Source organism: Mytilus trossulus, chromosome 3, assembly GCF_036588685.1.
Source record: "Mytilus trossulus isolate FHL-02 chromosome 3, PNRI_Mtr1.1.1.hap1, whole genome shotgun sequence".
Lineage (NCBI taxonomy): Eukaryota > Metazoa > Mollusca > Bivalvia > Mytilida > Mytilidae > Mytilus > Mytilus trossulus.
This window is the reverse complement of record NC_086375.1, coordinates 5,577,537-5,593,518: the sequence shown is the minus strand read 5'-3', so window position 1 is coordinate 5,593,518 and position 15,982 is coordinate 5,577,537. Positions and strand designations below refer to the sequence as shown.

General features: G+C 33.5%; 1 protein-coding gene across 1 annotated transcript in view; it reads right to left on the bottom strand.

Moving 5' to 3' along the window:
* Positions 1-15,982, bottom strand: part of LOC134709910 (furin-1-like) — a 70,001-nt gene that overhangs the window by 28,135 nt on the left and 25,884 nt on the right. The window contains exons 6-8 of the mRNA XM_063570035.1: positions 9,399-9,487; positions 6,525-6,697; positions 1,551-1,754 (exon numbers count right to left, since the gene is read on the bottom strand). Of these exons, the coding sequence (XP_063426105.1) occupies positions 1,551-1,754; positions 6,525-6,697; positions 9,399-9,487 (466 nt within the window). The remainder of the gene's footprint in view (positions 1-1,550; positions 1,755-6,524; positions 6,698-9,398; positions 9,488-15,982) is intronic.

The following is a 15,982-nucleotide window of genomic DNA, read 5'->3' as shown; positions in this document are numbered from 1 at the left end:
ATCATTAAATACGTCAACATAAAGTATTATATTAAGAATAAACAAGTGCAGCCACTTCCATTTTAGACAAAACCGTCTTAAGATTATCAAAAATATTTAAAATGTGAGGACAACAGTTTTTTTGCATGCCGACATAATGATGTAAGTACCCGATGTATTTCCATCGTATATCAAAAACAGCCCATATTTGTGTAACAAAATCATGTTACATTTAAATGTATAACTCAAAAATTAACAATTTAAAAGCTTTGTCAAAACGCCATATTTTGGGGTATCACCGAGTCTACTCCTTTCATAAAGTTGTTCCAAATCTGACTTCGGCCATATATCCTTGTGTTTTTCAACATGTAAGTTTTCAAAAACTGACGGAAACATGATTTGTTCGTCAATGATGGAGACCTGATTTGTTCATCACTGACTGACCTTATTTGTTTATCACTGACGGAAAACATGATTTGGTCATCACTGACGAACATGATTTGTTCAGAACTGGCGGAAGTATGATTTGTTCATCACTGACGGAAACATGTTTATTCATCACTGACGGAAGTATGATTTGTTCATCACTGACGGAAACATGAATTGTTCATCACTGACGGAAGTATGATTTGTTCATCACTGACAGAAACATGATTTGTTCATCACTGGCAGAAACATGATTTGTTCATCACTGACGGAAACATTATCTGTTGATCATGTTGATGACAGCAACATAAGTGTTTCCATAACATGTAACAAAAAGTCAGCATGTTATATTCTATGATAGGGTTAGGGTTAGGGATATGTCAAACCTAGCTTCAAATTATCGAAGTCACCAGTGACAAAATTATATTGGAACCAGATTTTCAAACTTCTAGACGAATATTATCCCTGTTATCATACATATATTCCCTCGTAAAATGTTAAAGTCTACAATGCTTGCAGTAATCTATGAAATAGCCTTATCCTTTCTCTATTAAAAGAAAGTGTTAGTGTCTTAGATAAAATGAATGCTTCTGTAGTCTATGTGTGTGATTTTACCAAAAAAGGTTTGAAACACATACCGGTATGTTGCGCTAAAAATCACTTACATCTACTTGTAATGTGAATCGTAGAATGCACATTTTGTCAGCAGCAGTTAATTCATTATTCAAAATAAATAACAAATAACTGAACTCCAAAGAAAATTCAAAACGGAAGTCCCTAATAAAATGGCAATATCAAAAGCTCAAACACATCAAACATATGGACAACAAATATCATATTCCTGACTTTGTCTAATGTAGGAAATGGTGGATTAAACCAGATTGTACGACTAGCTAAACCTCTCACTTGTACGAGAAAGAAAAAGATCTTAGTGAGCATAGAATAAATTTTAAATTAAATCCTAAACCAAACAATGTTTCTCAAAAACTTAAAAGATTTTGAATAAAAACACCGGTATTCAATTTTGGAAAATCTAGTACAACAGGTTTTAATGTTAACGTCGGGGAAATATTAACTTTCTAATTGTTATTTATAGTTGAAGGTTGTAGGATATTAATATCTTTGTAATGGAACAGAAAACTTACGAGAAATCTGTCTTCCTCGCTACCACCATATGTTACTGCTAAGGCAGGGGCACATACTTCAGAGTACCATGCATTTTTACCTATCTGTACACTAGAAATTGCAATTGTATAAATACTATTGACATAGCCGTCACCATTACAGTTGTCTGTCGTACCTCCGTTACCTGCCGACCATATGTAAATAGAACCTTTGCCATTCCTTCCCTGTAGCATGTAAATAAGATTTAGATTGATAAAATGTGCACTATGCTTTATTTCTTATGGGCAATATATATAATAAGTATTATACTAATAGACACTCAGGAGTTCATGTGCGCATACTATATTAATTCATCAATATTTAGCGTATCAACTGACGGGTTATTATACAGTATATGAGGGAAGTGATTTAACTGTTTCACGTCCATTTGTTTTTCTTCCCTTGATCGTAGACTCAATTTTGGAGGTTTTATATCAATGTTCGTTGTTTCTTCATTCAGGTGTATTGTGTTGTGTTCACGTTGTTGTTTGACAATCCAATTTGTTATAGGGATTGTCAATATGGTTTTATCTTTGTATGTTGCGGTGCGTTGTAGTTTATGTCCTTTGTTAGTCCATAATTTCCCTGTCCGTCGGGGAAATAAAAACATGATAAGGAGGTGCGCCAGTTTAAGTTTCTCAGGAATTATAAATTAGAAGTCATTTTTGCGCCTATCTCAAGTCAGGATCCTTTGGCTTTTGTTAGTTTTGTATGATTTTTAGTTTTAATTTCTTTTTTTTTTATATATTTTGGAATTTAGTATGACTTCCATCATCATTAAGCTTATATACATTTTTGTTTAGGGACCACTTGCAGCACGCCTCTGTGTGCGGGAGGGCATTTCTAGCTGTATTGAAAACTCATTAGTGACCTTCGGCATTTTCTGCTCTTTGGTCGGGTTGTTGTCGCTTTGACATACTCCCCATTTCCCTTCTCAATGTGACTTTAATGTCTCTATATTATGACGTTAAATATGGTGCCTCGTGTAGCATGTTTGAAGAGAGGGCCATGCTCTTTTCAGATTAAAAAAAATCCCAGCATCAATTCTTAGAAGAGTTCTGTTTTCAGATGATCTGATACGCAGTAAAATACTTGTATATATGCAGGAGAACCTTTTTCCAAGTAACATTTCCGTCTTTCAACCCGAATCGATTATCTTTGCAGAACCTATCATTGCATTTATAATGAATTGAATATCTTACTGAATACGCATTACATATACGAGGATGGATGTATAGCGAAGACTAATGTTACAAACAAGACAACTAGCATAATAATAATTGTAGTTTAGGGAGAGTTGTGGATTATCAAACCTTTGCATTTAATTTAAACTGAATATTTTAGCTATAACACAAGGCAATGAGATTGATTTAATGTGTGAATTTGTTTGTATACCCCCACCTACGATAGTAGAGGGGCATTATGTTTTCTGGTCTGTTCGTTCGTTCGTCCATCCGTACATCCGTTCGTCCCGCTTCTGGTTAAAGTTTTTGGTCAAGGTAGTTTTTTTTTTATGAAGTTGAAGTCCAATCGACTCTCTTTATGTTGAAGTCAGCCGGATCAGAGAAATATTTCGAGATACACGTAGTTCAACTCAAACGAACACCGGAAGTTGGACAATCTGAGGGACACAACTCTTGCTTCGCTTGGTAAAGCTAAAATAAATCAGGTGAATATGGCAAGGGGATCGATATTCTAGTATCAGATCGATGTATTTGTATGTCATAGTCTTTTATTATTATAATGACATTATTTTAATGCCCCATCTACGATAATATGGGGGCATTATGTTTTCTGGTCTGTGCGTCCTTATGTCTGTTCGTCCGTATGTCCGTCCGTTCGTCTGTCCGTCCGTTCAGTCGTCCGTCCGTTCGTCCCACTTCAGGTTAAAGATTTTGGTCAAGGTAGTTTTTGATGAAGCTGAAGTCCAATCAACTTGAAACTTAGTACACATGTTCCTTATGATATGATCTTTCCAATTTCAATGCTAAATAAGAGTTTTGACCCCAATTTCACGGTCCAATGAACATAGAAAATGAAAGTGCGAATGGGGCATCCGTGTACTGGGGACTCATTCTTGTTTTAATTTAAAAGAACAGATTGAATTGAGTAACTCTACGCCCATGTTCTTTTATTCTAACATTATTGAAGCAAAGAGTTATGATAAAGTAGGTATAACTAAAAACTGAATCATAAAAGGAGGAAAAACATGATTGTATGATGAGAACAATTATTTTACCTTTGCCATTATAATGACAATTATCAAAGCCTGGTACTTCGTTGCCATTATGTCATATAAAAAGTGCTAGTTTTTAGATTAACAAGTCGTCAATGGGTTTTTTATTGTCAAAAATTGCCACTTTACTATCTTTAAATATCTAAATATGAGCAACATAACAATGTTATATGAGCCATATTGTGGCGATATATTTGTTTATTTGTTTTTTATGTTTGTTTTCAGTTTTCTTATACATTCTAAATGACCGATTGTCTATAATACTCTTACTTGTGCCCGCTATAGTTTCTTCAATAAACTACTTTCTGTATATACTTAGTTTTGTCATATGTTACATTTTTGTTAGACATATCATAAGCTTTTAAAACTGGAGAGGAAATCAAGTTCAAACCAGAACCCATAACACTTCAAAAAAAAAGGACAAGCTATCATGAGAATATGTCAAAAGGAGTAGGTTCAGTAAGACCCATTTTTTGGTCCCAAAATATAGCAGTTTTAAAAAATTGTGAAAATGTAATCTTTTAGCTATTGAAGTAGAAAGTAGAATGCTTCTGTTACACAAATATGAGCTTTTTTTTTTACAATACACTGCACATATATCGGGAACTAACATCATTAAGTCATGATAAATTACTGAAATCTTCACAATTTTAGCATTTTAGTTAAATTTTAGACGGTTTCCGTCTTAAATGAAAGTGGCCGCATTCGTGGTCGTTCATAATATTGCAATGTAAGTTGTATTTGATGATGAAACATAACATATATAGTATAAAGGTTGCGGATGCACACGGATGCGGCCACTTTCATTTTTGACAAAAACCATCTGAAAAGTTACGATGTTTTGCATATTTGATAGATTTTTCATATTTAAGCCTGAATCGGAGCGATTTTAATGACTAAATCAGTTAAAATATTTCCCATAAACTAATTGAATCAATTGAAATAGAGACTTAATAGTTTAAAAAGTGTCAAAAATATTTCGTTAGATGAACCTGAAATTTGAAGCCGAAATCGGCCTTTACCGGACCTACTCCTCTGGATGAAGTTCAATATTATTTACAGATTTGGAGGTTGAAGTTTGCAACGTCCATTGGCCAATATTACAAGATAAAAAAGGACGATGATGTGTACTAAATTATTGTTTATCTTGCTTGTATCTTTCCTCGCCTTTCTCATTACGACCATTAGGAGGTGAGGTGGAGTAGGTTGCTTGGTTAAAACAGATGTCATTTATTTATCACGGTAGTTTTTAGGTATTCGGTAGGCCATGACTGGTCGTGAGGAACATCCTTTTTTTCAAATTTGAGTCATTTTCTATAATTTTCCAATGCTTATAAACAATTGACAATTGCTGACACATTTTTAAATTCAGCATTGTAAGTGAGTTCAAGAGGTGACTCTTTTATTCTTAGCCTTGTACTCCAGCAGTTCTAGGCGACTAGTTCTGTTTGATCTTTCAAAAGTTGTATCAATGATGTTGTTATTGTATCCTCGTTTAACTAGATGTTTACGTAGTTGTCCAGTCTAACATTATCACGAATCCATACGTTGGTATTTTGTTCAATATTGATGTTTGGAGGAGGAACAAGTGAAACTGCGAGCTACTGCTCACTGATGATACCCCCGCCGCAAGTGGATAATATTAATAGTGTAAAAATATGCAAGTGTTCGGTAAACAGAAAGTTGTCGAGTGATGAATCTGAAAACGCATCACACGGTATAGCTGACTTATATAAATCCTGAAACCAAATTTCAGAAATCCTTGTATTGTAGTTCCTGAGAAAAATGTGACTTGCCAAGAAATACTGAAGACACAAATATTTATTTGCAACTCAACTGGGACCATACACAATTCTAGTAACTTGCAAAATCCAGAATGTTGCATATCTTCTGTAGCGTCCATGACATAACAACTAACTATCACTTTCATAAACCACAACGAGAGTTCTTCAAGGGCTGACATACTTGCTCGGGCTTCTCAAATCAGACACTCAAATCAATCAATGTATTCGTAGATAGTAGATGTTTTTGTGTTCTGTTAATTTGTTTCTTTTAAAATTGTTATACGATGATGACTGATGTACCCATATTTTGACTATTCTATTGTTTATTTAACGCATCAATGTAAATATAACGGAATTTGAGAAGACTCTCATTAAAGTGAGAGATTTGAGCTATAGAACCAGGTTTTATCCACCATTTTCTATATTTAAAAATGCCTGTACCAAGTCAGGAATATGACAGTTTAACTTAGTGTCCATTCGTTTTTGATGCGTTTTGTTATTTGATTTTGCCATGTGATTATGAACTTTCCGAATTGATTTTCCTCTAAGTTCAGTATTATGTGATTTAACTGTTTTCTTGTTATTAGAAAGTTGAGGACAGTGTTCCCAGAAGGCATTAATGAAAAACCAAGGAATGCTTCCCTATCATCAGTTGTTTCCTGTAACTCAGGTTTTAGTACAGGAATCTTACAGTTGTAAGGATATTCCTCATCCCAAACATCAATATTGAAAATATTTATCAACGTGCTGATTTGTGATCATTTGTATTACGACCAAGATTATTGTTTAAGTTTAACTAACAAATTTCAAGATAAGAATCATTTGACATCTTACTGATGACTGATATTAGTTTTCTGAAATGCTTGATATTTGTTAATGATTCCAAATTTTTGTTATGTTGTACCCATTCAGGCTTAGCTTGCTTTAGAACTCACATTAGTCACTCCCTCTTGAAATGCTGTTTTGGTGATTGATTTCGGACCTACAAACCCTGTTCCATCGGGAGGTCCCCAGCTATTGCTGTATATATCAACATGCGATTGATAATGAGAAAGAGCTTGAGCTTCCTCTGCGTCTGTTATAGCCAAGTCTCCCAATATCCGAACTCCTTGAAAAGGAAAAAAATCAGGTGTTTTGGAGCTAGACAAAAGCTGTAAACATACTGTATGTGTATAAGTATATTGAAGGGTAGTTGAACACTACTACTATCGAGTGAGGGATTGTGGAAGAGTCGATAATGATATAATAGTACTATCGAGTGAGGGATTGTGGAAGAGTCGATAATGATATAATGAAGAGTCAGGAATATGACAGTTCTAGTCCATTCGTTTTTGATGCGTTTTGTTTTTTGATTTTGCCATGTGATTATGGACTTTCCAAATTGATTTTCCGCTGAGTTCAGTATTTTTGTGATTTTTTTTTTTTTTTTTTTTATAATAGATAGAACATTTACAAGACATAAATGAGTACAACATATCAATTTCAATTTCCAACAACGAAAAGAATTAATAAAAGAACTCAGTAAAAAAATGCAAAATTATGATTAAAGTAGTAATTTAGTTATTTCAACTTATTTGGGTATAAAAAGTTTACAGTAACATACAAATTATGTCAAATCCAGATAGTTTTAGTTTAAGGAATCAGATAATGTAAGACAATCTTAATATAACCCTGAAAACGGACATTGCAACAAATATAATAGGCCAAAGTGAATGTCCTATGTTTTTGCGGGAGATTTGGCTAGCCACAAAACCAGGTTTAAGCCACCATTTTGTCTTAAAATGTCCTATACCTAGTCAGGAAAATGGCAATTGTTATCTTATAGTTCGTTTCTGTGTGTGTTGCATTGTCGGTTTTTTTTGTTGCTCTTAAGTGTTTCTGTTGTTTCGTCGTTTTCCTCTTTCAAATGTATATTTGATGTATGTCCCTCAGTTTTAGTTTGTAGCCCGGATTTGTTTGTCTCTCATGATTTATGACTTTCGAACAGCGGTATACTACTATTGCCTTTATTTGAAAGTAATTTAATGTAATGTATAATTAAGACTATTTTCATATGAATTACTTTCAATTTGCCTTGAATTACGGCTAAGTGTTGACTACTGGGCTGGTGATACCCTTGGGGAAGAAACGTCCACAAACAGTGGCATCTACCCAGTGGTGTGAATAGTTATCGAAGGTACCAGGATTATAATTTAGTACACTGCTAGTGGACGTGTCGTCCCCGAGGGTATCACCAGCCCAGTAGTCAACACTTTGGTGTTGACATGAATATCAATAATGTGATCATTTTTATAAACTTCCTGTTTACAAAACTTTGAATTTTTCGAAAAACTAAGGATTTTCATATCCCAGACATAGATTACCTTATCCGTATTTGGCACAACTTATTGGAATTTTGGATCCTCAATGCTCTTCAGCTTTGCACTTGTTTGGCTTTATAAATATTTTGATATGAGCGTCACTGATGAGTCTTATGTAGACGAAACGCGTGTCTGGGGTAAATTATAATCCTGGTACCTTTGATAACTATTATAAAACCAAACAAGACAATGTCAAAGAGCCATCTGTGAAAAGCAAACAATCGACGACCAGTGTCATAATCGTACATTTAAATCTGCTATGTAACGTTAAAATGAGAAATTCACAACTACATACTGTCAGGTATTTGTTTGATTTAAATGACTAAAAACTTCATGTTTTTCATGTAAAAAAAAACCCTGATCGGTTGGTAAAAAATGACTTCAATATAAAAAACTAAATACTACTATAAGCAACATAACCCTCGCCAAGAACAAATGTGATATAAATGCCTCTAGAGTGTAAATAAAGGCAACAGTAGTATACCGCTGTTAAAAACTCATAAATCCATGGACAAAAAACAAAATCGGGGTAACAAACTTAAACCGAGGGAAACGCATTAAATTTAAGAGGTGAACAACGACACAACACAGAAATGTAACACACACAGAAACGGACCAAGCATCAGACAAAATCCCACGAGAAAAACAAACATAACATCGAAACCAAAAACATGAATTTGGGATAGACAAGTACCGTGACACGTCTTATGGCAATGTGAATTTACACTCAAAAATAAGAGAAAACAAACGATGCAACGTTAAAATGTAACACACACAGAAACGAACAATAATATAACAATGGCCATCTTCCTGACTTGGTACATGACATTTTTAAAGGAAACAAATGGTGGGTTGAACCTGGTTTTGTGGCATGCTAAACCTCGCACTTTAAAGGCAATGTTAAATATAACATTGAATTGACAACATAATATTACAGGACTGCAATACAAATAAATAGGAGAACATATTAGACAAAGAAACACTTGATTAATAGATAACAAAAAAGCATCAGGTTTAAAATTCAATACGCCAAAAACGCGCCTTGTCCACACAAGACTCACCAGTGACGCCCAGATATAAAAGATCGAAAGTAAAAAAAAAAGGAGGAACAAAGTTGTACAGCACTGAAGATCAAAAGTTGAAAAAGGTTGTGTCAAATACGGCTATGTTTTTATGCTTGGGATAACCACATCCTCCCCTCATAATGCACATGCTATGTTGTAAAAGAGGGACAACAGATACCAGAGGGACAGTCAAACTCATAAATTGAAAATAAACTGACAACGCCATGGCTAAAAATGAAAAGGACAAACAAAAAAACAATAGTACACACGACACAACATAACAAACTAAAGAATAAACAGCACGAACCCCAACAAAATCTAAGGTAAGAACTAACTACATGTACTATCATATCATGTGCTGCAATAGTTTAATGTTTGAACTCACCTATGAGAGTACAGTTAAAAGCCACGCCAACTATACATAAATTATTATCCTTCACTGCACCTATAAGTCCACTAACCTTTGTTCCATGACTGAAATATTTCAAAATACGTACTGTTTTATGTCAGAATTTCTGAGACTCATATTCTTTAAGACCTACGTTAAGAGTAATTTGTTAAAAATTGTATTTTAATTGTTTGTTTCGATATTTTTCTTTTTTTTTTTACTAAAATTTTTTCGAAAAGTGTCTGTCCCAAGTCAGGAATATGTGTGTTGATCGTCACTCGTTCTCTTCATTTTTTGTAGTGTTAAGGATCTTCCTTTCTTTGAATTTACCTAGTATTTGTGTTATACTTTTCTTTCAGTGAGTACATGATGTTGACAACAATGTTCAGTCTCTTCAACTTGTATTTGGTATTTACTTTCAAGATTTCAACTTAAACTATATTTGACAATATTTTGCGAGAATGCATAATACTGGATAATACTTTAACCCGCAAATTGAAGATCGGGTGTAGTACGATTATCCGTAAACTAACGGGTTATATACAATAAATAACAATAAATAACAAGGTACAATATGTAGTGCTTTTATTACTATTCTTTGATTGTTTAATTTGTTACAAGTAGTTTCCGCTGTTGTTTTTTTTATTTGGTCGGGTTGTTGTCGCTTTGACACATTCCCCATTTCCATTCTCATTTTTATCTTAAACCTTCCAAAGGCGATAGAGAATAAAGCACACAGTGGAAAAAAGTCATAAGGATAGTAATCATTATGAACGTTAGGAGTCTTTAAACTCAGTGATTGTCGTTTATTGCTGTAGAAGATTACATATACACTGGTATTAAAGAGATAATAGTAACTGCAATTACGATTATCCCAATATGGCGACGGTAGATATAGGTAAAATCTTTACACTCGTTTTTCTTAAATGTAGCATGTATTTGTCAATAGTTACTCAGCTGCAAGGTTTATCTATACCATTTCATCATATTTGAATCATAACGGTGCACTGGAATTGTCTAAGCGCTGTGAAAATAGCCGTTGAAAAATTCGGGATGATAATCGTAACTCGGAAAAAAGATAATCGTAATTATAGTATCTAAAAATAAAAAAGATAATCGTAACTGGAAACTGTTTTATTGATATTAACACTAAAAACGTAAATCTGATAGCATATTATGAAATTATGGCGATGAATTATTTACGAAACGTACCAACATCTTATGACATTTCTTTTTATGCATATATAATAAATAGTTCTTATGAAAACAGCTACATACTAGTATATCATAAAATTGGAAGGGTGCACAAGCTTCAAGAAATTTGGAAATGGGAAAACACGAACTTTGTTAATTTACAGAAATTTCCAAACACTAGGTATACCACAAAATATGTGAATGAGCGATGGAAATTATGATACATGACAATAATTGTCAAGCGACACGCATGTGTCACCTCATATCAGATTTCTGATTAAGACAGTAAACAAAAATTAATTTATCCTGAAGTAAATAGTAAATATAGTTAATATTGTTTAGATTCATTTATTGCAGGCGGTTGGTTATATGTGCTATTTCTGCCCCCGGGAAGCCACTGCTGATTTAATTCTAGAACATACCCTATTATGCCATAACGAAGTAGGAAAGATATTTAGTATTTGTCAAAAACCGTTTGACGAGAAATTAGTTGCTACAGTTTTCATGTCACTTCGATAATTTTTCATGGATGATATCACAACTTAAAAGTTATAATGAACAAGGGATAACTTTGAAAAATGTTTTACAGTGTCATTTCGGAGTCTTTTATAGCTGACTATGCGGTATGGGCTTTGTTCATTGTTGAAGACCGTACGGTGACCTATATTTGTTAATGATGACTCCTGTCGGTCTCTTGTGGAAAGTTGTCTCATTGGCAAACATACCACATCTTCTTATTTATATTGGCTACTTCATGACTGTCACTGAAATTTCAGTATCTCAGATATAAACTATAAAAAACACAAATTTAATTTTGAATTATGATAATATGACATTCTTAAAACATTTAATGCTATATAAGACTAGAGAAAGATTGGCCCTATATGGGATTCTTTGTGTATTATGAAATTAAGTAACGTGGAGTTCATTGACAAACATGGATTTGTGTTCTTTTATAGTTTGGCCAAAAGCCCGAAAATCAAGAAATAAAATTGATGTGGCTTTAAATTTTCTTACAAGAAATACTTATTCAAAGAATGACTGCAAAGTTGAGAATTAAATAACGCATATTCCGCAAAATAAGAAACAAACTTATTAAAAATTCATAAATACTCGGTATATGAAAAGTATGCTGCATACATATGCATGGAAGATATTGTAGAGAAAAATATTGAAGGTACTAAACAAGGAACATTTTTGTATTTGCATGCTTGCCATATAATTAGTACTTTTCTATTAAATGAAAACAAAAATTAGCCTTACCTAATTTTCATGCATTTTTCTGAAGCACAAAATATTTGTTTCATAATCTATAAAAATCTTTGTAATTAAACCAGTACCGACTATGATGATCTACATGTTATGCCCTTTGATGTAATTTATCAATATACATATTATTTTTTTCCGTCTGTCAAATGCTTTGTAAGACTATAGGTAAGGCTAATAAAAACAAAAAAACAAAAGAAACCATAAACAAAAGTAAAATAAAAAAGTGACAATAAACAATAGTAACAATAAACTGGTAACAATTCTAGATCCTTAACCATTGCACTGTTTAAAGAAACGTCCTAAAATACATGGGTATAATTTGATCAAAACATTTGAACTTAATTTTTAAAATCATATATTATATCAGTATAAAATAGAAAAAAGTGAATCCAAGGGAAAAATATGGACGGCTGAATTTATTGAATTATAAGGAAAAGGGAGATATGGGGGGGTGTCAGATATGAACACTAAATCCGATAATGCAGTTTTATAGATTATCGTTGATTATCTCAACGAGATTGATTTTCTCGCTTGAGCTGGTACAGCGAAAGTGAGAAAAGCAATCGAGTTGAGATGACCAATGAGAATCTGTTTATCGCTATTTTACCTATGACGAAGTTGTCAATTTCAATGTTAATTTCGTTAGTTTCTAGCGATAATTTTTCCATCTCAAGCCAGAAGCATGATATAAAAATTAAATTATACAAAATAGCGATATATAAAGTTATTGACGGCAACTTTTGTTCATTTCGCACAGAATTTTAGTATAAATGTGATATAAGAGGCAACAACATATGACATATGAAAATGTGGTATACGTGACTTTCATTTTGAGCAATGAATTGAAAGGATTGCACTTTTGGAATATGGGATACAGCTTATCCATCCTTTTTCTCATCAAATAGAGATATAGAGATATATAGGTAAATTTATCCTAGATATTAACCTGTAAGTTTCTTCATTTATTTTGATATGCGTTAATGTCATCGTTAAACTGGGCATTTACATTTTTAACACTCAAAATACCATTGAAATGCTGAAAGACACATTTATTATATTTCAGTTACTATTATCCTATTAAGAAAATTACGATTATCAAAGAAGAAAAATACCATAGAGTTACGATTATCATCCCGAATTTTTCAACGGCTATTTTCACAGCGCTTAGACAATTCCAGTGCACCGTTACGATTCAAATATGATGTAATGGTATAGATAATCCTTGCAGCTGAGTAACTATTGACAAAAGCATACAACATGTATGAAAAATGAGTGTAAAGATTTTACCTATATCTACCGTCGCCATATTGGGATAATCGTAATTGCAGTTACCATTATCTCTTTAATACCAGTGATATAGGCAAAATTGAAGTTCAACGTAAACGGCTACAATGTATTTTCATTCGCTCAATTCAGTTATTAAGAGATCATTAGTTTGGTAGTTGATGTTTTGCAGTAAAGCTGTTCAAACCTGTTTTAGCTTTACACTTTTATATCCTGCCTAGCCGCTGATATTCAACGATAAGTATATTACTGATAAAAAGATGTTCGCCGTATTGTGATGAGTGGCTTTTTTTCTTTTGAAAAGTCAATAAAATCGTTTCATTATTGACCTCTCTGGTTCAAATAAGAATAATTTCATTAAGTTTAAACAGAAATACTCAATTGCGGCAATGTAAGCGGGCACTGGCGGATCTAGAAATTTGCACAAGTGCGGACCCTCTGACTGCCTAAGAGGGGTCCCGCTCCAATCACGCTTTAGTGCTTCCCTATATAAGCAATACAAGATTTTCCCAAAAAGGGGGGGGGGGGGCGGGTCCACTGGGCACTCCCCTAAATTCGCACCTGAGCGGTGATAAAAACAATGATAAAAGAGAGGCCAAGATTACTAAAGGGGCATGCAAACATCACTGGGTCGATACCTCTGCTGGTGGACTATCAGTCCCCGAGGGTATCATCAGCTTGGTAGTCAGTATTTCGGTACTGACATGATTTAACAAACTTTACTAAAATTGTCCGTTTATAAATTTATAAATTATTAAGAAACTAAGGTTTCAACTCCCTCAGGCAAAGTTGACTTTAGATGAATTTGGCTATTATTTTAGGTATTTTTTGACATACAGCTTTTCAACGGTTTCGGTACTTATACATCTTCGGATTTCAAATGTTTGGCTTTGAGCGTTCCTGATGAAGGTAAATCCAGAAAAGCGCTTCGGACGCAAGAAATTAATAACGTGTTGTTTTCAATATTATTCATGATAGGAAAATTATCATTATGGCTACAACAGAAAACGACCAACAGACAAAAAAAACAAAAAACAACAGTACACTAAACACAACATAGAAGACACTCAGCAACAGGAACCTACCAAAAACTAGGAGTGCTTTCGGGTGTTTCAGAAGGGAACGCACACCTGTTCCACATGGGATAACCGTCGTGTTTCCATTGATAATACTTCTTTACATCTTATTTGGTAGGTCACGGGAACGGGGAAATGGAACGGGATGGTAGTTAAAACAATTTATACACAAGAATTTGACATCTTTTGACATTAAGTTTTATTTTTAACCGATCATTATTGGCAATGATAAGATATAGGTAAAGAATTGAAACATGACTGTATCTGTTGTATCCTTTATCTCAAGTTTGTTGGGATAGATTCGTTCAAAATCGACAACAGATGTTGAATTATTTAGTGAGAGAACAATATCTTTATTGCGGAAAGTTAAGTTAAAGGATACTGCTGACTTTCTTTTTTTTATTTCTTGTTAGAAGTTCCTATTTGACCTCAGCCTCAAAATATGAATATAGGAACGAGTCGACAAGAAGAGGCGAACAGTCGGTACCCATGTAGATGTGAATTGTTTGTTGAAACACACGTCATCAAACGTAGCTAATACGTTGTAAATAAGAATCTTGATAATGTCATTTAATGATAAATAAATGAAATCTGCATTTTGAAATATTAAGATGTAGTATGAATGACAATAAGACAACTTTTAATTAAAGATCAAATTATTTAGCTTTGAAAAATATTATGTCACAGTACGGACTTACACAATGATCAAAACTTATAAGTTAAGTAAGCTATAAAAGAAAGGATTTATGCCATGAACTCATTTTTTGTCTTTTTTGGAGAGTTGTCTCATTGGCAATCATACCACATCTTTTTTTATCATGTTTATATTAGAATCATTCAAAACAGTGTGGTCCTGGCTATTGATTGACGACCTAAATTATCCCATTGACTGGGACAGATTAGGTGAACGTTTGTCTGTAACGACCATTGCTCACTCCTTACTTATTATAGAATTTAAACTGTGGGGTCACCAAAGGTTCTTAACGCCTTTAATAATAAAATAATTCGAAAAATTATTCAGGAATAACCTTTATGTTTTATTCCGTATTATTCCGGATTCGTTTTTCGAAATGCTTTATTTAGGTGTTGAGAACCTTTGGTGACCCCACAGATTCAGTGTCTTTAACAAGTACATAGTGAGCAGTAATTGTTACCGACAAACGTTCATCTAATCTGTCCCAGTCAATTGGTTAATTTAGGTCGTCAATCAATGGCCAGGACCACACTGTTTTGAATATGATTCTAAGTATTCTTTAAAATAAAAATCACCTATAACTATAAGCCCGGGTAACTTAATTCGATTTTGCATATTTTCTTCAAATGATCTTATGGGAGAGACTAAAAAAAATTATGAATTATTTGTGATTCTAAGTTGAACAAAGGGATTACAGGATGTAAAACTGTTTCTTTAAAGCTTACACACAGTTTGTTATTTGTCTATGAGAGTGGGGGTAAACAAGAGTTTAAAGCTTACACACAGTTTGTTATTTGTCTATGAGGTTGGGGGTACACAAAGGTTTAAAGCTTACACACAGTTTGTTATTTGTCTATGAGAGTGGGGGTACACAAGAGAGCTTAAACACAGTTTGTTATTTGTCTATGAGAGTGGGGGTACACAAGAGAGCTTACACACAGTTTGTTATTTGTCTATGAAAATGAGGGGTACACAAGAGAGCTTACACACAGTTTGTTATTTGTCTATGAGAGTGGGGGTACACAAGAGAGCTTACACACAGTTTGTTATTTGTCTATGAGAGT